The 24,406-nt window shown below is 38.7% G+C and overlaps 1 protein-coding gene across 1 annotated transcript in view; it reads left to right on the forward strand.

The window, feature by feature from the left end:
• MIPEP (mitochondrial intermediate peptidase) overlaps positions 1 to 24,406 on the forward strand; it is a 175,057-nt gene that overhangs the window by 10,992 nt on the left and 139,659 nt on the right. Inside the window, exons 5-10 of the mRNA XM_036917412.2 lie at positions 5,724 to 5,787; positions 9,761 to 9,943; positions 10,485 to 10,641; positions 14,787 to 14,835; positions 16,326 to 16,386; positions 20,026 to 20,078. Coding sequence (XP_036773307.1) covers positions 5,724 to 5,787; positions 9,761 to 9,943; positions 10,485 to 10,641; positions 14,787 to 14,835; positions 16,326 to 16,386; positions 20,026 to 20,078 — 567 coding nt within the window. The remainder of the gene's footprint in view (positions 1 to 5,723; positions 5,788 to 9,760; positions 9,944 to 10,484; positions 10,642 to 14,786; positions 14,836 to 16,325; positions 16,387 to 20,025; positions 20,079 to 24,406) is intronic.

Here is a 24,406-nt window from a genome sequence, read left to right on the forward strand (position 1 = left end):
GAAAGTCCCAGTCACAAGGGTAACCATGGCTGTCATACACCGTAGGATAAACTCAGGCAGCAGAGGACAGAACCTCAGACACTCACACACACAGACACATGGGGAGCATGACATTTAATGAAGAAACATACTGTGTTCTTAGATGAGAAAGAAAATAGTGTTCTCTACTGGTTTGTAAGTTTAATGCCATCCAATCCACATCTAAGAAAAGGTGGGTTTTTGGTGGTTGTTACTTAAAATGATTTTGAAGCCATATACAATAAATATGCTAGAATAGGCAGAAAAATATGGTAATGGAAAGTACTTAAGAGGAACTTTAATCAATAGTAAGATGTTTGTAAAAATTCTTTACAAGAACTTTATAGTTATATCAGAATAGTCCATTAGATCACTAGAAGAATAGAGGAATTTCAGACACAGACACAAATATGTATGAGACTGTTTAGGATATGATAGAAGTGTCATTTCATACAAGTAGGGGAAGATTTGAGTTTCAGTAAATGATGTTAGGCCAGTGGATAACTGGGGAAGACAGTAGGTCAATTAAAGATTTAAGTATTTTTAGAAGAAATCACAAAAGTATTGCTACTTTTGAATGTGGAAGAGTCTTTCCTCTAGTGGTGCCAGAGTCCAAGCACAAAAGGAAAGATTGATTTGATTAAATAAAAACTGCCAACTTTGGTATGGCAAAACCCTTCCACATTCAAAGTTATAATACATGAAAATAAATGCACTTAAATGACAGAGGGTTAATATGTTTACTATGTTAAGAGGCCTTACAAATTATTTAAAAAAAGAAAAAATAGTGAACCCTCTTATGGAAAAAAGGGGTAAAGGATTAATTTCACCAAGTAAGGGATAGCAACAGATGGCCGTTAAACCTGTATCAGTGCGCGGTAAGCATAGCGCTGGGAACACCTGCGAGGTGGCGGCTGGTGATTAGACCGCCTTGGTTGGCTACTGACTCCATAGCTCTCCAAGCCTCAGTTACGAGGGTTTAATGAAGTAATTCATGTAAAAAGCTTTGTCAGTATCTGCGAGGGTATTCACTCAGTGATGGGACCTGCCACCATGAAAGAAAGACAATAAAGCGAAGATCCCATCACTTGACAACCCTGCAACAGAGTAAGAAGAGTGTTTTAGTGGTTTGAGGTAGTGGGTCTTGTCTGGTTAGTATAAATTGATACATCTTTATTTTATGGAGGACAATTAGGTAATAAGTATATCAATGTACGTACTTTTTGGTCAATTTAATTTCTTGGAGTTTATCTTAAGGAAACAAACAAGGATAAAGAGATGTATGTAATAAGGATTTTTATCATAGTTTAGAGGAGTGGGGAAAAATAAAAACATTTTTAGTCTAAATGGCAAAAAAGTTGACAAACATGAAAGCCATGTTTTTGAGGAATATTTAAAGTTATAGAGAAGTGCTCAGTGTTTGTGGTTCAATTTTATAAGAAAAAGCGAGATACAAAAGTCTGTGTAGTTGGGTCACAGTTATTCTAAGAAACAAGTGTACCATATTGAATGTAGATTGGACAGGAGCCAAGAGAAGGTCTTTATTGCTGTCGCTGTGAGCCCCAAGTTCAGTGCCACTGAGACAGTATCTTGGTAAGACCGAAGATGCTGCCCAGCCTGCATTTCTCAGGACAAGGGTCCACCTGGCCTGGCACCCAGGGGCAGTAGATGTGTCAGAGTGAGGGAGTCAGTTAGGGTCCCTCGTGTCCATTCAGAAACTCGGCAGATGTTTTTCAAGTACCCACTATATGCTGGGTGCTGTGCTCTTTTTTCTAACCTTGTTTTATTAACATGTTCTTCATAGCCATAAAAAAAATAATAAAAGAAGCAGATTGGAAAATAACAAGAATTTTAACAGTGTTTATCTTGGGTGGGATTAATGATTTTAATTTTGTCCTACATTTCTACAGTAAAGCTGTTATGTAAGAAAACTATATTATATAGTAACATAAGCTTGTGCTAAAAGATTCCCTCCCCAATTTATCAACTCCTTCTATCATTCTTTTCTCTTATTAAAGCAAACAGAAAATACCTTTTTGCTTGAAGAGAGTGGTATGTTTTTTAGGTTGATTGTTTAAGGAGGGAGATCAGCGTGAGGTAGCAATAATATAGGTAGTTTAGGAAATACCATTTGACCCAGGAATCCCACTCCTAGGAATTTATCCAAAGAAAACCCAACTTCTCAGATTCAAAAAGACATCTGCACCACTATGTTTATCACAGCACTATTTACAATAGCCAAGATATGGAAGCAACCTACGTGTCCATCAGTAGATGAATGGATAAAGAAGATGTACATATACACAATGGAATATTATTCAGCCATAAGAAAGAAACATCCTACCATTTGCAATGAATGGATGGAGCTAGAGGGTATTATGCTCAGTGAAATAAGCCAGGTGGAGAAAGACAAGTACCAAATGATTTCCCTCATTTGTGGAGTATAACAATGAAACAAAACTGAAGGAACAAAACAGCAGCAGACTCACAGACTCCAAGAAGGGACTAGTGGTTACCAAAGGGGAAGGAGTGGGGGAGGGCGGGAGGGGAGGGAGGGAGAAGGGGATTGTGGGGTATCATGATTGGTGCACATGGTGTGTGTAGGGTCACAGGGAAGACAGCGTAGCACAGAGAAGACAGATAGGGACTCTGGCATCTTTCTACACTGATGGACAGTGACTACATTGGGGCATGGGGGTTACTCAATAATAAGGGTGAATGTAATAACCACATTGTTTTTCTTGTGAAACCTTCATAAGAGTGTATATCAATGATACCTTAGTATAAAAAAAAGAAAAAATATATAGATAGTTTAGGGACTTGAATGAAGCACTTTACATTATTTAAGAAAGAAGGTAAATGACTATTGTGGTCTGTTGAATTTTCAGAATTTTGGAAGAACTTTAATTCTGTTCACTTAAGGTATATTGGCACAACAATCAGAAAGATAAATATATCCATTATGAAAAGGCAGGGAAGCCAGGAGAGGAGATCCAATATTTGGTTAACTTAATTCCAGAAAGAAGAGTACTTTTTAAAAAAGATTTTGACAGAAAGAGGTGTTACATTTGAAATTGGTTCCAAGCATGCAGCAGGATTAAAAAGAAAGAAAATGCTTCTCATTTGCCAAGAATCTCATCTTCCAGCACAGCATCAAAGAGTTTAATATTCTAAGTAGCTGCTACTCGTTGGAAGAAAAACTGAAAATCTCATGCAGCAGGCCATTGTCCAAGTATAAACCGTTTTATGTTTTTAATTATTGGGATTTGGATGGAGTTTAAATAAGTAATTTTAGTGGCTTTCACAGGTTTGTACTCTATGAATAAAAGAATAAGCTCCTACATGAAAAGTTAATTATAAGCTTTTTCTTGTTCTGCAGTATATATATTGACGTATTTATACACTGGTTGAAGCAATTTTTTGTGCCCTCTTTGCTTACTAACACATCTATTATAAAGTTTTTATATCTTAATACATAACTTTACATGAGGCTAACATAATGGCCTCAGCACAACCTTTTAAAAAAATACTGTGTTGTCCCAACAAATATATTTTTTTAAGCTGAGTCTGTTAAGTGTAAATTGTGAATGCTCTTGGGGGCCTTCTCAGAGGCCCCTAATTGGGTTGGTGGTGGGCGGAGTGTTTCATGAGGTGCCAGGACTCTAGCCTTGAGAAAGAGTGTCCTGCAGGGAAGGAGGGCTGTCGGCAAGCTGACTCACCGTGGTACCGACCTTCAGGGAAGGGCTGACAGTGCCTGGACAGGGATGGTGGCAGGAGGAAGAGAAATGGGGTTCATTTAGTCGATTACCCAATTCCTGTCTAATCCTCTTCTTCCTCAGCAGCTTTCATATGCAAACGAACAAGTGATATGCAATTTTATGCTACTTATATTTTAGTAATACTAACATAAGCTCTGTGAGACATGCTTGTTTCCTGATCCCCTGATACGGGCACACCTTGGAGATTGTGGGTTCGGGTCCAGACCACAGCAATAAAGTGAATATCACAATAAAGCAAGTCAAATGGATTTTTGGTTTCCCAGTGCACATAAAAGTTATGGATACTATACTGTGGTCTATTAAGTGTGTAATAGCATTATGTCTGGTAAAATAATGTGCATACCTTAATTAAAAAGTATTGCTAAAAAATGCTGACTCTCATCTGAGCTTTTGGTGAGCTGTAATCACTGATCATAGATGATCACCGTAACAAATAATATGGAAACATTCTGAAATATCATGAGAATTGCCAAAAATGTGACACAGAGACACAAGTGAACAAATACTGTTGGAAAATGGCGCCAGTAGACTTGCTTGATGCAGGGTTGCCACAAACCATCAATTTGTTTAAAAAAAAAAACAGTATTTGCAAAGCACAGTAAAATGAGGTGTTTATCAGTTATGTTTATTTATGTGTGATGGTAGACTGCTACGTCCCAGACGTCAGGGACCATGCTTTTCACTGTAATGTATTGAAGTATGTCCCAGCCCATGTCTTTGAAGCACAGCATGATAATGTCTGGTTTCCAGTGCACATGTCATTTTCATTCATTTCTGAATTGAGTATTTTGACTCCCCTGGTACCTAATGGGAAAGTAAAAGAAACTAAATGAGGTCATATAAAAAGGGAAAGATGTACTTTTAAGTAGAAAATATTACAGGCAAAAATTAACGAAAAGTTGCCCCTTACTTTAGATGTTATCCAGGATACTTTCCTTTCCATTGTTTTTTTGTTCTTTTTTTAAATTACTCTGATGAAATTGTTACATCAGGGAAAAGTTAGGAAACGTAGAGCCTGTTCTTAAGTTTGCCAATGCATTTTATAATCATTAAAAAATGTGGATCTCTACAAAGCATGCTAGAACTAATTATTGAAATCGTGAGGAATTTTCCCTCACATGACTTCAGCAAATTTAGCACAAAAGGAAGAGGATGGTAGATTGAAGCTGATAAAGAGTCTGCTTTTTAATAGTAATGCAAGAATAAGAGGTGATCTGTTAATACTGCTGACATGTGAAAGGGTACCATCGATGATCTCTCTGAACTCAATTCTTTGTTATCCTTATGACATTTATTGTGTCTTCTACCTCATATTCATTCATTTGAAAAGTATATGTTTATGGGACCATGTTTTATGGAATGTACATAAATCTTTACCCACAAGCCACTTAGAGTATAGTTCTTAAATACCCATGGCAAGCATTAAATACATTCCAGTTGTACATATATAGACTTACCTACCTGCAGTTAGGTAGCATGTATACATTTCACAATTACTTGTGTGGTGCATTGCAAAAAGTATGTAGAAGATATTTTTTTGAAGGAAAGACAGTTGGGCAGTTCAAAAGATGTTCACTTCCTCTAGAAAAAAACAGATAAGTTTGGCCTCACTGAAATAAACTGATTCTTTTGGTTCAATTTAAGGCTTACTGTGTAGTTAGTATGATGTGTGTGATACCAGGTAATCCATAAGAGAGCTTAAAACCCAGTCCATCAGCTAGATGTCTTCCCTAAATTCTGAGATGTTAAACTCCTGGTTTCAAGCAAATTGTGTGTGGGTGAGTGATGTGTGTGCACGTGTGTGTGTACATGTGTTGAAATATTTGGCTTTTTGGCAGGGTGAAAAAAGGCCAATTTACTTAACAAAAAACTGATTTTTGTTGTTAGTTATTACCCATTTTAACCTGGGGTTCATTTTATTTACAGGCGAGTGGCTGAACTGTTCATGTTTGATTTTGAAATCAGTGGAATCCATCTAGACAAAGAAAAGGTAACTCTTTCCTCTGTTTTTGACTCCTCTTGTTTTACTAATATTTAGTTGGTATGTTTGTTGCTACAATCCTTGTCTATTGCTTGAGTTTGTGTATTGTAAAAACCCATAGGTTGTGTTAGGAAATTCTTCAATAGGGTGTATTTGAATGTAGTGCTCTTTGGAAGTTGGCCCATCACCTGTGATAATTCAGAATTAAGAAATCATTTGAGACAGTTGGGGTGTTGTAGATTTCTTGGAATCAGGATGAGGTCAGAAAAGCAGACAGGTGAGCAGGAAAGCTGATGCCTTTGAAGATGAAGGCCTGTAAATGGGAGGACAGGGAACATCATTAAGACCTCTGCATGAGTGTATTCATATCGTATCTTTGGCAGAGCCACACAGTTTTGTTCTGGAAGCAGTGAGCATGTGTTACACAACGTTTAAACTGGGTGGAAGGGGCCTTAAACACCTTCCAGATCCTTCATTCTGCAGATGAGGAAATAAGACAAAACAATCTGTTTCAGTTCCCATCCTTAGTTTCCAGGACTTCTGATCCTGGCCACCACTGTTCTCTTTAACCATGACATCCTAAGAAACTGAGAACCTTGTTTCCATGGTAAGCTGGGTTGGAAGAATGGGGGTGACTGGACCACCACTGAAAGATTGCTCCTACTGACTGCTTGTCTAGACTATGATTGCCTCTGCTTTTTTTTCTTTTTAGAGAAATATGTTTCTTCTAATAAATATAGTACAAAGCCACTCACCTATTGATAGAGATGAGTTTATCAGTGTCTCGTGGAAAGTAGAGGTCAGGTTCTTGGGAATATGTGTCACATACAGTAGATAAGATCGTTCTGATTGGTGCCGGGCTGCTCGCACGTGACTCCTGGCCTCACCGAGCCCGCACATGCCTTCCCAGCAGTCCGTGAGGCTATGAGCTCTACTGTCAACTCACATTGCCTAAATAGAATATTTGCCCCTCTCCAAGTCAGTTCTTTATTCATACCTCTCTTCCAATGACACCACAGTTCTCTGAATCACCTAAATAAAATTTTAGAGTCAGTTTGGGTTTTTTCCTTTTCTAATACTTCGTATCTTAATTAGTGACCAACTCTTTGGATTGTTTCTGTAGAGCTTCTCTTGCGTCTGTCTGCATCCAAAAACGACTCACCTTGATCATTATCAACAAATACCTGGACTGTCCTGAAGGTCTTTGTCTTCCCTGACACTCATTACAATTAACAGCGATTAAGCATTTGCTATTTAAAGCATGCATTTCTAATCAGATCTTCACATCTTTATTCCTGCTTTATAGATGAAGAAACAGGTACCTAGATGGTTCTGTGATTTACCTATTCAAGGTCACAGAGCCAGTAGGTGGAGGAGGCTGTCACATATGCCAGAGACTCCAGATCCTGCTTAGCCAGCACTGCCTGCAGGTTCTCTGCTGGGCAGTCTAAACTGTCTGTGAACTGTGGAGGAATTTCCCTAAAGTACTGATTTGATTGTTACTCTCCCGCCCAGAGCCTTTCAGTAACTTCCTATTGCCTATTGAAAAGTATAAACAGCAGTTAATATGTAACTGAGAGTTCACATGGCAGCGGTCTCCCAGGTCCCCTGGGCCCCCGCGTAACCCATTACTCCTGACCTCCCTGTCCCCCATGCCCCGTGCCCTCCTGTGTTGTTGTCCTCTGCCAGCTCATCGACTTTGCCTGCCTACAGTCCCCATTTGCAGGTCATGGTGTCTGCAAAGCTTTTATCAGTCTCCCAGCTGGAGTTTTGTATTCACTCATATTTTACCTTATTTCATGCATATGGCATTTATTGTCAGCTGTCTTTTAATGAAGTTGTTATTATCATTATTGCATTGCTCACCTAAGTTGAAGGCTTTGAGGACCCAGAGTATGCATCATGCTTTTTCCAGTTTTTGACTCAGTGAAATACTGAATGGATATATGATGAATCATAATAATGCTAGCTAATATTCATCAAGTTTGGTATCCTCAGAAGAAAGGTTGCTTGTGAGAATCTAGGTGAATAATTTTATAATTTTATAAAATTCTCATGAGAGATGTTTTTGAAGCTTTACTAATATGTGTCAAGTCAAGGTCAGTTTTACCAGCATTGACCCTGATGCTTTCATCTAATGTGTGCTCTTCAAGGCTATAGCTGCCCTTCCTAGCAAGTAACTCTTGCAAACCTACAGACATAGATGGGAGTAAAGCAAACCTGAATCCCTCTCTTGAAACGTCTGTGACTGTTCTCAGAGGAGCTTCACTAGGGCAGGAGAAAAGGAAGGCATGCTACACTTTCTAAAATGAGAGATCTTGAAATAAACCCACCAACATAATATACAAATTGTAAAGGCCTGTATTCTTTCTGTACTTTTTCCAGGTTATTTCTTAGTTAATTTTTAAGGTCTAATATGAATATAATTTTAAGGTTTAAAATTAATGGAAGTATATATTTTTAGCAATCATTTAATAACAATTTTATGGAATTCTTAGAGGTCAGAGTACTGCATATTTATCTCAAAATGGTGAAATAGATGATATGCCTAGCAGAGTGGTGAAGGCAGAAAGTAAACCCAAATTTTAATTTTCTAGGGATTTTAACAGGTGATAAAATATTTGAAATAGTTTATTTTACATTTTTCTTTCATAGTGAGGTCTTTGGGGAAAATTTTTTAATTCTAATTTCCAGATCGTTTACCTCTTGTTATCCCTCTGGTTACCATTAGGTGGCGATAAATGGCCATATCAGAAACGAAATAGGCAAAGAGATCTGGACTATACAGATGGTGTATTATCTGAAAACCAGTTTTTCTGTAGAAGTTTGAATTTTCAATATTGAAAAATTTTGGGTTATTAATATATACTTAATTTTTTTCAATATCTTATTAAATGTATATCTGCATCTTATTTATTTATATTCTAAAAAACATTAGTGCTGCTTAATCATTTTTTAGGGACATAGTAGAGTTTAAACTCTGTTAATAGCATTGACCCCCTTCCCAGAAAGGTTTGCCTATGATTTCACCTGAAGCCCACAGTGAGCCCAGGTCCTGGAGTCTCATGTTCTACCAATGAATAACTGCACATTCCTCCCTCGTCCTCCACTAGACCTAATTACATGGACTGCACTTCGTGTTTCATCTGAAACATTTGTGGTGCCCCCTTTGAAAATAACACGTTTTCTCAGGAGATGGCATGCCCCAAAAAGTGTGACCGCGAGATAAACCCACATGGGTGCGACAGCGCCAGCCGCATCGTCATCAGTGACTGTCTGGGGGCCCGGCGGGTGCCAGGCTCTGAGCCAGAAGTCGTGGTGCCGGCTGCAGCCCAGGTCTCCTCGCCACGGCAGCGCTGGCCTCTCTCCCCACGCAGGTGCCGAATCAGAACTCACGCAGTGCAGTCCTGCCTTCTGTGTGTTCACTACACTCTCTGGAAGAATTGGATTAGTTCCTTTTCTTCCCCTTTACTTTCTGGTCCAATCTTTTAAGACAGTGTGTTTTCTAATTTGCCCTTCAAATACTTACTTTTTTTGGTCTAAAAATACTTTTAAGCATATTGACTAGATTTACCTCCCTGATTCACTTAACTAAGAGGTTTCTGGGGGGACGGAGGAGGATTCTGTACTTCCAAATGTTATTAGTTTCAAAGACTAGTTATATAACCTACACAGAAAATGGAACTCCAGTTGCAACTTTTGCTTTAAGTTATGGAAATCTTAAAGCATTGAAACACTATAAAACCACAAGGATAATTTTTTTGTCAGGATATTAAGCATCAAAAGTAGAATTAACATATTGATAGTATATTGTATATAACACATTTATAACAATAAATTTAATATTTTATTATTTAATATATTAATGTATTAATTTATAATTCAACTGTAATGTTGATTTGTCACCTTTAGAGATTATCTATTAACTTGTGAAATATTACACTTAATGTCTTCAAATAACATGTACTCCCCTCATATACAGCGTAAAACAGCAGTGGCCCTGAATGTTAAAATCTTGGATTTGAGCAGTAAGTTTCTTATGGGAACCAACTTTCCCATCAAGATTGAGAAGCATCTCTTACCAGAACACATTCACCATAATTTTGTGCTCGCTGGTGATCATGTAATAATTGATGGTCTGCACGCAGAAGCATCAGATGACTTGGTATGTATATTCCCTTCTCTTTATAGTTAAGATCTCATCTGTGTGGCGCCACTGCTTTAACCCAAAATTCAGTGATAATATAATAATATCTTTAAAAATACTTTGATGTTATTAAGCCCTAAAAAATTAACTGTGGGATCACTAATTCTGTAAGTGCTTTGAATGATAATAATGGTTTGATTATTTACCTGTCTTATATTCCTCATCTTTAAAGTATGGTAAATAAGAGCAATGATTGACATTGTAGACTACTCAGATTTTTAATGCATATAGTCTCCACCTGACCTGGTTAAAGGTGCCTTATGGCTTATGAATTGGGTAAAATTTTGTTCAAACATACCCCATAACAGAGAACTCCAGTCAAGTATATTGTATCCCATGCTGGTTTATGAATCTAAAAACTTCATTCATCTTGTGTAAACCATTATTTTATTTTTAAAGTAATAGTGAACTGCTGAATAAAGAGGTGAAAGCCTATATTTTCATTGTGTAAGACTTTGTATCATATTTATAACTTTTCTCATTTACTTTTTAAATATAGGTACGAGAAGCTGCTTATAAAACTTTTCTTTATCCCAGTGCTGGTCAATTGAAATGTTTAGAGGAATTGCTCCACAATAGGAATCTTCTGGCAAAGCTAGTAGGGTATTCCACATATTCCCACAGAGCTCTCCAAGGAACAATAGCTAAAAATCCAGGTAAGCTTGTTTATTTAACTTTTAAGGAACAATATAGGATTGCCATGGAGCTGAACTTCTGATCTTAAATACTAAAAATTAGTGTTCTATTTTTAATATACTCAGAGACCCATTTATTGAGATTTTCTACATCTTTAGATGGGAACAATTTTTAAATGGAGCTAATAATTTGGAATATATTCTGTTCAACCTAGGTGTTTTACTTTGTGGGCATCCTTGAGAGTAAGTCATACTTCAGTTTTCATTGATGCTAATATAAATTATTTTCCTTTTAACTTAACTAGTTTCTGTGCTTAACCTAACCAGATAGGTTAGACTTAGTATGAGAAATGATGAAGGTCAATATTTCTGCTTAAGATTAAATATAGCCTAGGTCACATAAAAACCTATAGTTCTATAAGCCTCCTTTTCAGAGAGAAGAGCACTGCTTTGGGAAGGTTTATGCTGGAGGGGAGGGAAACATCTTTCTTTGGGCTTGTGATAATCTTGCCTTGTGCTCTGTTGAATTCTTGATGATTTATAATGTATAAGAGAAAATGTTATACAACAGTAATAGTATAAATGTATATAGCAAGTTTTTTCAAAGGCATTTATGAGTTTACCGTTACAGTTTAGACATGAGCCAGGAGCAGGGTGGCTGTGATGGCGTAGCTGTTCAGCCGAGAGCTGCTGTGGAAGCTGGTTTCCAGGGCTGGGTTAGGGGCAGAGAGGCCAGATGAGATGGTGTGCCGCGTGCTCTTGGTGTCGATTGTGCATCTGGATGAAATGCCATTCACGCAGGGAGGGAACCCTGGAAATGGACTGTGTGTGGGAGGAAGAGCACCTCCTTCATCATATTCTGTCTTTTCTGTGCAGGTCCCTCCTCTGTCTAGGACGTTTGTACCTTCTCCAAAGCTTTCTTTAGTTTGCCTTATCTTACCCTTACTTTTTTTGTGCACAGCCATTTCCCTTGACCTGTCAGGGCTCTCTGGTCAGCTGTAAGCACATCACACCCATTCCTGTGCTCAGGCTCCTGCCTGGGGAAAAGTTTTCCCTTCCTGGTCTCTGTTAACATCCTATTCAGTTTTTCAGTGCTCAGCTCAAAACTGACCTCTTCAATGAAGCCTGGTAAACTTTGTCACTTCCGTCAGACCCCCTTGTCTCTGAACTTTTTAAGCACTTAAAATTTGGTTCACATGATTTAGTTCCTAATTAGATATTATACCATTTTTGTATGTTTTTCTGTAGTCACTGTTTCACTAGATTGTTATATTATTACTGTTCTATAATGCTTACTCAGGACCATTATGTTATAGAGGAATTGTAAGGGAAATCTTTGTATCTCTTCCACAGATAAGGAATCTAACGTTAGGTTATATTACTAAAAGTGGCAGAGCTGAAACCTAAAGCCAAGGTCTGAATTTATGGTCTGCCACAGGCTGCTTGAGAACAAACATCCTTTTATGTCATCTTACCTCCTCTACTTTCATTCACTGATTTGACAAATGTTTACTGAGTGCCCACTGTAAGATAATGCAGGCATTGGAAATAGGTCAGTGTGTAAAACAGCTGGACATTCCTGCCCTTGTGAGTTTATGTTCTTGTAAGGGAGATAACAAACTAAACAGGTAAAGAATATGGTATGTCATTAGTTGGTACAAGTTGTGGAGAAAATTGCCTATGGAAGGGGATGAGACATGTGAGCGTGTAGAGTGGAGCAGGCGTCTGAAACAGCTGTCAGGGGAGAGCTCATGAGAACGTGCCACGTGAGCACAGACCTGGAGGAGGTACGGGAGTACGTCTGTGGCTGTCCAGGGGAAGAAGGTTTTGGATGGAGGCACAGCAAGTGCAAATGGGCAGGAAAGTGCTGAGGTATCTGTGGAGAAGCAGGAAGGGCAGAGTGGCTCATGCGGAGTGAATGAAGAGAGCGGTACAGGTGGAGCTGTTGGGGGGCTTGAGTGAGAGGTGAGATGATCTGACTTAACTTTTAACCGTAAGTCATGTAGTGCTGATACTGAGACAGCCTGCAGAGAGGCAGGGCTGGAAGGAGACCTTGTGGAAGCTCTCTTGCAATGATCATTATGAGAAGGACGGCAGCTTGGCAAGGTGGTGGCCGTGGAGGTGGGTACATGTGGTCAGCTTCTGGATCCATAGCCTTTGGAAGGCAGAGCCACGGTCTTTGACCTGAACAGCTGGGCAGACAGACTGAGTTACTGTAACTAAGATGGGTGGTTTGGCTCAAGTCAAGTTTAAGATGCCAGTTGGTGTGCGGGTGGCAGTGTTGAGTAGACAGGTGCGGTTCTACGGGTGCTGAGGAGAGAGTTCGAGCTGGAGATACAACTCTGGGTCTGTATTTACAGTCATGAGACTGTGTGAGGTCGCCAAGGGTGTGGAACAGCAGTCTGGGACTGAGCTCTGGGGCCCAGTTTAAGAGGGCTGAGGTAGGAGGGGAAGCCATTAAGGCCCCCCAGATGGAGCTGTCAGTGAGCGAGGAGGAAAGAGAGCAGCGTGGGGCCCCGGAAGCCACGTGAAGGAAGCGTTTCAAGGAGCCTAGAGCGGTCAGCTGACTCCGATGCTGCCGGAGGCGAGGTCTGAAGGAGGCCGAGGATTGGACATTGGCTTGAGCGGTGTGGGTTGGAGGTCGCCGGATGTGCAGCAGCTAATGCCAGAGAGCAGTACCAGCAAATCCATTGCTCACCAAGTGGTTAATATGGTAATACTTTGGAATTAGACTGTTGCATACGTAGCTGTCATGTAGAATGTGACCTGTGTCCTTGAGAAATTTAAAATTTAGTTGGGGAGCTCAAACATATGCATGGAAAGATAAGTAATGACACAGGTTGGTGTCTTTTCAGTGCCACGTGGCTAGTGTAGACAAAACGATGCCATAGGATTTTAGGAGTTTGGGTAATTTGAAAGATGCCCGGGTGTCTGTTGAAGGTTTTGTGAGGGAAGTGAAACTGGAGGTGGACAGTGAAGGAATGGTGAGCTTGTAGCAGAGGAGGAAGAGGTTAAAAGGGGGACAAACAAAGGTCAAGATGGGTAGTTATGTGATACGTGAATTGGGAAATTTTTTGCCAATGAGGCATTCATTTTCAGGGGGTTTCAAACCTATTCTTAATATGACAATTTTCCAGGTAGATTAATTGAGTTAGATTTGTCATATTTAGGATAGCTAGAAAAGCAAAATGGGTTACAGGTAGTTAAAAAGTGATGATTTAGAAGAAAAAAACATACAGATTTGAAAATGGTTCTGTGTGGCTGCTGGTGTGACATCCTGAAATAAGATTTCATTGTTAACTAAGTAACAGTTTTTTCCAAAAGTCCTAATAATGCCTAACATGGTACCTGAGGCAGTTCTTAGAATTACTAGATATAGGCCTGTTGAGCATTGACAGTGGCAAGAAACCCATGGCTTCTTAATTTAGGTTGACCTTCATCTTTCTCTCAGCCTTTTATTTCACTCAGAAAGGAGATAAATTGAAGAGGGCAAGAAACTTAAAACCGTATAAAAGATCATCTGAAAAATATAAAAACTGTGGCAAACTCTAAAATACATGTTAAAGCCCTGTACACACAAATCAATAGCAAAATATGTTAAATTTAAAAATACACATGAACGTTTTCCTATCATGGAAAAGAATGGTAATTCCACCACATTGCCATCACGGATTTGTAAAATCTAATGACTTATGGTTGAATTATTTAATTTTACAAAAATTCTAACAGTTAAAATTTTTAATGTTCTAATTTTGCTATATTTTCTTTTGTTATTGATCCTGAATATATTATTCTGCAGGTATGTACAGAAATAAAAAATAATTATTTACGCAGAAAAACCTTGATTTTTAAAATCTAAGTTTGAGTCAATCATGCTTAGAAATTGTACTGATTTTTATGAACAAATCAGTCTACCTATCTCTTTAAGACTCAGAAAAAGTTAGACATGTCTAAGAAACTTGTTTTTTCTTTTACACATGAATAGAGAAAACAGTGAAATTCTGGATTCTTTTTTCAGTTACCCATTATTAACTCTTTTCATCACTTTGAAAGTGAAAATCATCACTTTAAGGCTAGTATAGTGTATAGATTATGATCATATTATAATTTTTACAGATACTCATTTTATGTAACTAAAGAGACTTTCTTTTGGATTTCATTTTTAGAGACTGTCATGCAGTTCCTTGAAAAACTATCAGACAAACTTTCAGAAAGGTTAGTTTTTATTCTGCTGTCTAGCGTATATATCATTTAGTTTTTTTAAAAAAAATACTTGGTTTATGAAAAATTAAAAAGTGACCTCTTAAGAATGTGTTAGAATGTTAGGTCAGATCTGTGGACCATTCAGCAAGAGACTCAGTTAACTTTGAGGTGCCTTTGAACCGCATAGTTTTCTTTCTCAGGTGACGATCTTGAGAACTTAGGCTGTCTTCTCTGATTAACCGAGGTGCCTATCACTGATGTGTAATTTTAAAAAGTTTCCAAACCTTTTTGAAACTATGTATTTTCATTTGTGCCATCAATTTCATAGAATCATAAGTTTTGTATTTTTATGAGTTCTTGAAGTAATATTTCTTTCCTTTTGGCCTAAATATAAGAGGCTCATGGATGTGGTGATTTGATCTGTGGCTTTGATTTCAGGAATGCTTTGCCTCAGCCTTTGTAATGTCAAACTGAAGTACTGCATTCTCTCTAGGAAGTCCCTTTGTCACATTCCTGCATCTCTCCCCTGGGCTGCTGGCCTCTCTGATTTTGTCACTTGTCCTTCACTTAGCCCTCCCCCAGAGCTTTGCTGAGGGCCAAGTGCTCCAGTGGCCTTCAGATGCCTCGGATTCCGGGTAGAGGCATGTCATGGTTTGTAAAAGCCAGTGACGTTCTCTCATTTCTTTCTTGCACTGTCTAAAATTTCATTTGTCTTTTTAACTATACAGGCATGTTGAATTTTAGCTCAAATTTCCATATTCTATTGTACATGCATGCCTTAGAATCCAGTCCTTTCTAATTTGGATTATATTTATACATTCTCAAATTTTCTTTTAATCTAGTGAACTACCAAGGCTTTGATATAATGAAGAGGAAGCGTTAATTATGCAGTTATTTGAGAATTTATTCTATTTTGTTTTGTTAGTTAAGTGTGAGTGTTCTTTCCTTCCTTGTATGGAGCTGCAGATTATGTTTGAGCAAACATAGTTCAAGATTTTTACAGTTCCATATAGCACTTAATTCGAACAAACTTCATATTCTACAAATATTAAGCATGTTAATAAAATCTAATACAAATTTAATTACTTCCCAGCTAGAGTTTTCCTGTAGGGGTAAAATGAATAGCAATCTTAAATGTAATCTATGTTAATATTCTTTTATAGAAAGTAATTTGTTAGTCTTTGACCTTTGTAAGGTATAGCAAAAAGTAGGAACTCTAAGTTTGCTGTTTAATACTTCACATGTTTCTGTGACATTGCTAATTTTTCCAAGCTATAGTACTTTTAAGACATCTGTCAAAGTGCTTTTTAAGGTAGAAATTGCAATAATTTGCTCATGTGTGTATATATTGTTGTCTCTTCTAACACGTGGGTTTATATTTGCACTATAAATTACTTCTAATTTTATCATAAATATTGGAAAGTAAAATAAGCAAACGAGTTTTTTTACAATGTAATTATTACAGTTTTATTCTGGCAACTAATGATAAACCTGTTTTACAGAACTATGAAAGATTTTGAGATGATACGAGGGATGAAAATGAAGCTAAATCCTCAAAATTCTGTAAGTAACAATGCTGGACTATTTTTATTATAATATAAACAGTCTGTCAGCTGAGGTCATTATCTTTTGACTTTGAAACTTTCTTGTGATATGCTGAAGGTGTGTATATAGTCTTATTTCTGATCTTTGGTCTTGTTTCTAATCTTTGGATTCGGTGAATAAAGTATTGAAATACTCGGTCGATATGTCCACATCTGACATTTCCAGGAGATCCAGTATTTTTGTTGGTTAGTTGACATTGCACACACACCTCTGTGAATGTGTTTAGCATGATGCATGTTCATATATACTCATGCCAAGGCTGTTTCCATCCTGTAGAAAGTTGGCTCCTTGTTGGCAGTAGCCCTTTAGGGGTCTTGGTGGAGGACCGATCCAGCGGTGGCAAATTTAACCATCAATGTTAATGCTGTAGTTTACTCATTTGTTTGTTAATTATGGAGCTCAATTAAATAGATCGCTGTTGACTGACAAAGTACTATAGCCCATCCTAAAAACATGTAAGTGGTATTTTCAATCATTAAGATCAAATGATTACATGATCTTAAAGTAACAACTGGTATCCTTATGGCCAGGATGCTGCCCTTGTGATTGGGGTGCCCTGAAATGTGATGGGATCCTGGGAGTTAGAACCCAAGTTCTTATTTGGCTCAAGGACGGGGCAGGATTGTTGGGTTTGTCTACACCGTTCATCTGTACGTGCTGCTGTTGGGGAGTCTTGATTTGGTGGTGGCTGCCAGAGCCATAGTCACAGGCAAGGTTTAGGGTGAGTGAGCTCTGCAGATTTAGAAACTATCAGCTTCCTGGATTCAGTCACTATGAAATAGATTAATCCTCTCAAACTCACTGATTTTCTGGAGTAGGGTGTCCGATTGTTAGTTATAGCAGGAACTGTGTCTAGCAGAGTAACTAGGATCAGTCAGCCTGTGCACGTTGGCCTGGTAGGTAGGTTCACTTGGGAAACCAGATCATAGATCAGAATTTAGTTTGGTGAAAAGAAACACAAAAAAGTAAAATGTGTTGTCAAAAGCTAATACATGACTTGAAACTGTCCTCCCTAGACATTTATGTGTAGCTTATTGATACAGGTTGTTCTGCAGACATATGTGAAATGCCTGCTCTTTTGCACGAAGTCCCTGTTGTGGTGAATGGTGCCCCTGTTTCCCCTGCTGCCCTGGCCAGAACCTGGATTTACTCCAGACCAGTGGTTCTCTGAGCGTGTTCTCTGGACCAGAAACAGCATCACCTGGGGACTTGTCAGAAATACAAATCCTTGTCGAGTCCCACGGTCTGTTTCCACAAGCTCTGCAGGAGACTTAGCCACTGGTGCGCCCTCCCTGCAGCCATGTCCTCAGTTTCCAAGGCCTGTGTCTTCTGCCTTCTGAGGACTCTCTGTCCTCTTCCCACACCCGCTGCTGCAGCCCACTTGAGGTCGTTATTGCTTCTCACCCTGATCACAGCTATAGTTGCTGCACTGGTTCCTAGCCTTCTGTTCTGGCTCCCCTCAGAGCCGTCCTGGCTTGGGGTTGCTGAGCGTTGTGCCTAGCTCAGTGCTACACACAGATGTGTACTTAGCACTTATTTGAATGAATAAATGAATGAATTGCCATCAGAGGGATTTTTCTAAGAAGCAGATCTGATCTTGTCACTCTTTAGTTGAAATTTTTTTAGTAGCTCCCTGTAATTCTCAGATTTATCTTCCTATTTCTTAGCTTTTCCCAAGCCCTTCATAATTTTGCCCCTGCCTGCTTCTCTAGCCTTATCTTCTGCCACCCCTAAAAGCCAAGTTAGTGCCCTCTGGTCCCTACTAAATAATACCTGGAGGGTGCTCATGTGACTTTTCTCTTCCTTTTTGCTTTGCTTTCCTTTGGTTTTTGATTCTAACTGACATTATTGTGCCGGTAACTATGGCAATAGCTTCCAGTCACTCACAGAACTGTACTCACAGAAGGGATGCCTTTCCCCTTTCTCATCTGATTAAGTGCTCCCATTTTTCAAAATTCAGCTTGGGCTTGGTGTTCTCCAAACATTTCCTGACCTTTCGCTGCCAGCCCATTATCAGCTCCTGGCACAGGGATCATGTCTCCCTCGGTTTTGTTTCCTTAGAGCCTGCGTGCGCTCTCTCATGTAGCAGATAGTAAGTGATCATCTGTGGGAGGAGATGGGTGCTAAGAGCAGAACACCCAGGGCCTAGAGCGCCAGAGATGCTGCCCCTGCCCTTCAGGAGCTCACAGGGAGAAAGGCAGAAATGTTCAAGTATCTTACATTGCTCATGTTCCCTGATAAATATATGATCCTGGAATATGGGAAATAAGGATTGCTGTTTGAGGAGAAATGTCCAAAGTGAAATTTAAAAAGTTAATGGTAATAAGGATAGAAACTAACATTCATGGTGTGCATACTCAATGCTGGGTTTTAACAGTCTGAGTGCATTAAGCTATACTATTTGGGAGATGCTGTTGATGCATTCACCAGGTAACTATTGAGAGTCTGCTGTGTACCAGGCAGTATTCAGGGTGCTAGGATGTAACAGAAAAAATGCAAACCTAGTTCCTGTCCTCATGAAGCTACATCCTAGGGGAAGAAAACAGATAGTAAATGCATGAAAAAAATAAATATGTTCAGTGTCATATGAGTGGAAAAGAAGTGGAAACCTGCAGTGGAAAAGAACGTAGGGAAAGGGGTGGAGGTCGCTGGTAGGTATGGGTTGGTTACTGAAGCGGAGACCAGGAAGAAGTGCCGGAGTGCGCTGTGGAGACGCCACGGAGGTATTGTAGGGCAGAGCATCCTTTGCAAGGAACAGCAAATGTAGAGGCCTCAGGTAGAGAGGGGCCTCCCTGGTGTGATCAAGGAACGCTGAGGATAGCAGTGTGGCTAGGATGAGGTGGGGGAGTTGTGGGAGACGGGCTCGGTGCAGTTGGGCAGATCAGATCATGTAGAAGGAGGATGGAAAAGCCGTGGAGGGCATCGGTGATTCTTCCAAGCCATATAACAATGTGCACTGAGAACTTGACCCTGGCAGTCTTGTTCCATAGCCTGGTCCTAACCCCCGTCTGTCACCTGGACAGTTTGTGGGGAGGACGATCTGTTCAGGCACTCAAGCTCTCCTTTCCACATTCTGCAATCAGTTGTCAGAAACAACTATTAGCACAATATTTCTTTATGACATCTTTTCTTTGCCAAGATTAGGGTTAATTCTGTCTTAGTTAACGTTTTAAATTGCTGCTTTCATTTCCATTTGTTGCTTTCATCCTCCCTAAGCTTCTTGCTTAGATTTAGAAAGGACCCTAATCTTGCCTGCAGTATTTTATGGATTAATACACGGGTTACATTTTGAGAAAAATTTCAACATGGCTAATTTAATCTATTAATGTTGACTTTTATTAGTTTACATTGTAGATTGGCATTTGTTTGCCTTTCCCCCAAACTCTGGGATTATGCCTTTTTGTATACCTCTCTACTCAGCTGATTACAGGGAAGGCAAAATAAAGAGAAAGGTATTTCCTGCCAAGTCATGAGATTTTAGGGTTTCTATAAAACTTCTCCTATAAATAACAGGTTTACATTTTATAAGCTGGCTGAATTATTGATAAAAATTGTGAGATAGTGAATGACTTTATAATAGTGAATTTTCCATTGTAGGAATTAATGCCCTGGGATCCTCCATACTATAGTGGTGTGATTCGTGCAGAGAGGTAAGTTTTTTGACAAATACTCACATATGGGACGAGAGAACCTAATACTTACTGAGCACTCTGCACATTAACTGTGCAGCTACTCTCCTCACTCTGTTGCCCGCATTACAAACCTGTATCCTCTCAAATCCAGGCCCCCCTTTGGCATGGTCCCCATCTGCCCACGTGTTATTTCATCTGGATTACAAAGCTATGCTCAGTTATGCTCTTCCCTAACAAGCTAACAAGCCCATTTTTCTATGGCTTAAGCCATTTTCTTCTTAAAACTTTTAATGACCTCCCCATGGTGTCTAGGATCTGGCCCCTCTCTCCCTGTCCCCATGTGTGGCTTCCAGGTTCTCTTTCTAGACGGGGCATCTGGGGGCTGGGACTTTGCTAGAACCCTTGTATCCTGTTTCTGGTCTATGGTGGCTCTCAGCAAATATTTGTTGAACCAGTGAAGGAGTAAAGTAGTACCTGGTATGGTGCTATGTGATTTTCTTAGTGTTTTTCACTTTTATTTGAATATATTGTCAACACATTATTAGCATATTGTAAGGATAAAAATGAAATAAAAGATTAAAGAAACTTAAGCTGATTGAAGTACTACTACTCTTTGTTTACTATATTATGGCAAAGGAGTAGATATATTTTTTCCCTAAGTATACACTATTTCTGTCATTTTTACTTTGCATGTTCACGGAGGCCTGTTCAAAGTGAACACTTTTAAAAATGTTCATGGCTCAAGAGACTTCATATGTGCAACAGAAATATTTTTAAAATCTCAGAATCCTACATTTTTTTTTCTTTTTTTTTATAGTACTTTTTTATTTTTTATTTTGGTATCATTAATCTACAATTACATGAAGAACATTATGTTTACTAGGCTCCCCCCTTCACCAAGTCCTCCCTACATACCCCTTCACAGTCACTGTCCATCTGCATAGTAAGATGCTGTAAAATCACTCCTTGTCTGCTCTGGGTTGCACAGCCCTCCCTGTGCTGCCACACACACTATACATGTTAATCATAAGGCCCCCTTTCTTTTTCCCCACCCTTATCCCTCCCTTCCCACCCATCCTCCCCAGTCCCTTTCCCTTTGGTAACTGTTAGTCCATTCCTGGGTTCTGTGATTCTGCTCCTGTTTTGTTCCTTCAGTTTTCCTTTGTTCTTATACTCCACATATGAGTAAAATCATTTGGTACTTGTCTTTCTCCTCCTGGTTTATTTCACTGAGCATAATACCCTCTAGCTCCATCCATGTTGTTGTGAATGGTAAGATCTGTTTTTTTCTTATGGCTGAGTAATATTCCATTGTGTATATGTACCACATCTTCTTTATCCATTCATCTACTGATGGACATTTAGGTTGCTTCCATATCTTGGTTATTGTAAATAGTGCAGCGATAAACATAGAGGTGACTCTGTTTTTTTCAAACTGGAGTGCTGCATTCTTAGGGTAAATTCCTAGAAGTGGAATTCCTGGGTCAAATGGTATTCTCAGAATAATCCTACATTTTAACAAATGACAAACATTTTTATCTGTTTCATTCTTGAGATAAGCAGTTTTACTGAGAGTTAAGATTGATTTAAGTAATGGAAGAAAATAATTTCTGCCTTTTTCTTCTTTAGAGCATGTTGGCACGTATCATGCTATGTGGAGGAGGAGGTACCCTATGATCAGTTAGCTTGTTGAAGAACTTATCCATTTAATATTCACTCATTTTCCCCTCTTTGGCTTCTCCATTACATCTCCATGCCCACACCAATCTTACTCTAAAGCATTATTATCTTATAACCTCTAGGTGCTAATACTTTGTCAGCTACTAGTTTTCATTCATGTATCCCAACATCAGCATCAGTCATCACTATGAAAGCACACATGGTTATTGAAAATCATGTGATAAACAGTGAGCTTAGAATCTGTGATAGTCTAACTTAAGATGTTGTTTCATAAACATATTTTCTGACTACAAAACTTCAGACCATGCTCCTTATAGTTGCGTAAAAAATAGAATTTCTCATTCAAAGAAAGGTTTAGCCTGGTTGCTTGTCATGTTACAATGTGACAGAAAGGAACAGTAACATTTTATTAATGCTTCTCTTATTTATATGAAGTATTTCATTTGATTTTTGACATTGGAAAGTAATATAAATTAGGTGTTTTTTGGTTCTTTTGCTACTGATGGTATTCCTGTGAATCAGGTCCAATGCCCTTTATTATTTTAATTAACATCTTCACCTGAAATTTAAGTGACAGTTTTGTCATTTAGCTCTACTCTTTAAACATAGCAGGCCCAATGGTGGTTCTGTGTGGAAATTACATATGAATATCTAAAGATTTGGAAAGACATAATCAATTGTAATTTAAAGTATATGCACTAATAGGGGTATGAAATCCCTGAGAAATTTGATAGTAATTAAATTAAATTTAGTTATTTATTTATTTTTGTAAAGGTATCATTAATAAACAATCTTATGAAGATTTCACATGAGCAGCATTGTGGTTACTACATTCACCCATATTATCGAGTCCCCCCACACATCCCACCGCAGTCACTGTCCATCAACATAAGAAGATGCCACAGAGAAACTACTTGTCTTCTCTGTGCTACACTGTCTTCCCCGTGACCCCCCACACCATGTGTGCCAACCATAATGCCCTTCAATCCCCTTGTCCCTCCCTCCCTACGCACCTGCACCCATCTCTCCCCTTTGGTAATCACTAATTTCTTCTTGGAGTCTGTGAGTCTGCTGCTGTTTTGTTCCTTCAGTTTTGCTTTGCTGTTATACTCCACAAATGAGTGAAATCATTTGGTACTTATCTTTCTCCACCTGGCTTATTTCAATGAGAATAATATCCTCTCGCTCCATGCATGTTGTTGCAAATGGTAGGATTTTTTTCTTCTTATGGCTAAATAATACTCCATTGTGTATATGTATCACATCTTCTTTATCCATTCATCTATTGATGAAGCAACTTAGGTTGCTTTTATATCTTGGCTATTGTAAATAGTGCTGCAATAAACATAGGGGTGCATCTGTCTTTTTCAAACTGGGCTGCTGCATTCTTAGGGTAAATTCCTAGAAGTGGATTTCCTGGGTCAAATGGTATTTCTATTTTTAGTTTTTTGAGGAACCTCCATATTGCTTTCCACAATGGTTAAACTAATTTTACATTCTCTACAACAGTGTAGGAGGGTTCCCTTTTCTCCACATACTCGCCATCGTTTGCTTTAGTTCTTGTCTTTTCGATCTTGGCCATCCTAACTGGTGTGAGGTGATATCTCATTGTGGTTTTAATTTGCATTTCCCTGATGATTAGCCATGTGGAGCATCTTTTCATGTGCCTGTTGGCCATCTGAATTTCTTCTCTGGAGAGGTGTCTGTTCATATCCTCTGCACATTTTTCAATTGGGTTACTTGCTTTTTGGGTGTTGAGGCGTGTGAGTTCTTTATATATTTTGTATGTTAACCCCTTGTCGGATATGTCATTTAAGAATATATTCTCCCACACTGTAGGATGCCTTTTTGTTCTGTTGATGGTGTCCTTTCCTGTACAGAAGCTTTTTAGCTTGATGTAGTCCCATTTGTTCATTTTTGTTTTTGTTTCCCTTGCCCAAGGAGGTACGTTCATGAAAAAATTGCTCATGTTTATATTCAAGAGAGTTTTGCCTCTGTTTACTTCTTAGAGTTTTATCGTTTAATGACTTACATTCAGGTCTTTGAGCCATTTTGAGTTTACTTTTGTGTATGGAGTTAGACAGTAATCCAGTTTCATTCTCTTACATGTAACTGTCCAGTTTTGCCAACACCAGTTGTTGAAGAGGCTGTCATTTCTCCATTGTATATCCATGGCTCCTTTATCATATATTAATTGGCCATATATGCTTGGCTTTATATCTGGGCTCTCTTTCTGTTCCATTGATCTATGGGTCTATTCTTGTGCTAGTGCCAAATTGTGTTGATTACTGTGGTTTTGTAGTAGAGCTTGAAGTCAGGGAGTTTAATCCCCCCACCTTTATTCTTCCTTCTCAGGATTGCTTTGGCTGTTCAGGGTCTTTTGTGGTTCCATATGAATTTTAGAACTATTTGTTCAGTTCATTGAAGAGTGCTGTTGGAATTTTGATAGGGATTGCATTGAATCTGTAGATTGCTTTAGGCAGGATGGCCATTTTGACAATATTCTTCCTATCATGAACATGGGATGTGTTTCCATGTATTGGTATCTCCTTTAATTTCTCTCATGAGTGTATTACAGTTTTCATGGTATAGGTATTTCACGTCCTTGGTTTATTCCTAGGTATTTTATTCTTTTTGATGCAATTGTAAATGGAATTGTTTTCCTG

The sequence above is a fragment of the Manis pentadactyla genome, chromosome 2 (genome assembly GCF_030020395.1).
Source record: "Manis pentadactyla isolate mManPen7 chromosome 2, mManPen7.hap1, whole genome shotgun sequence".
Taxonomy (NCBI): Eukaryota; Metazoa; Chordata; class Mammalia; order Pholidota; family Manidae; genus Manis; species Manis pentadactyla.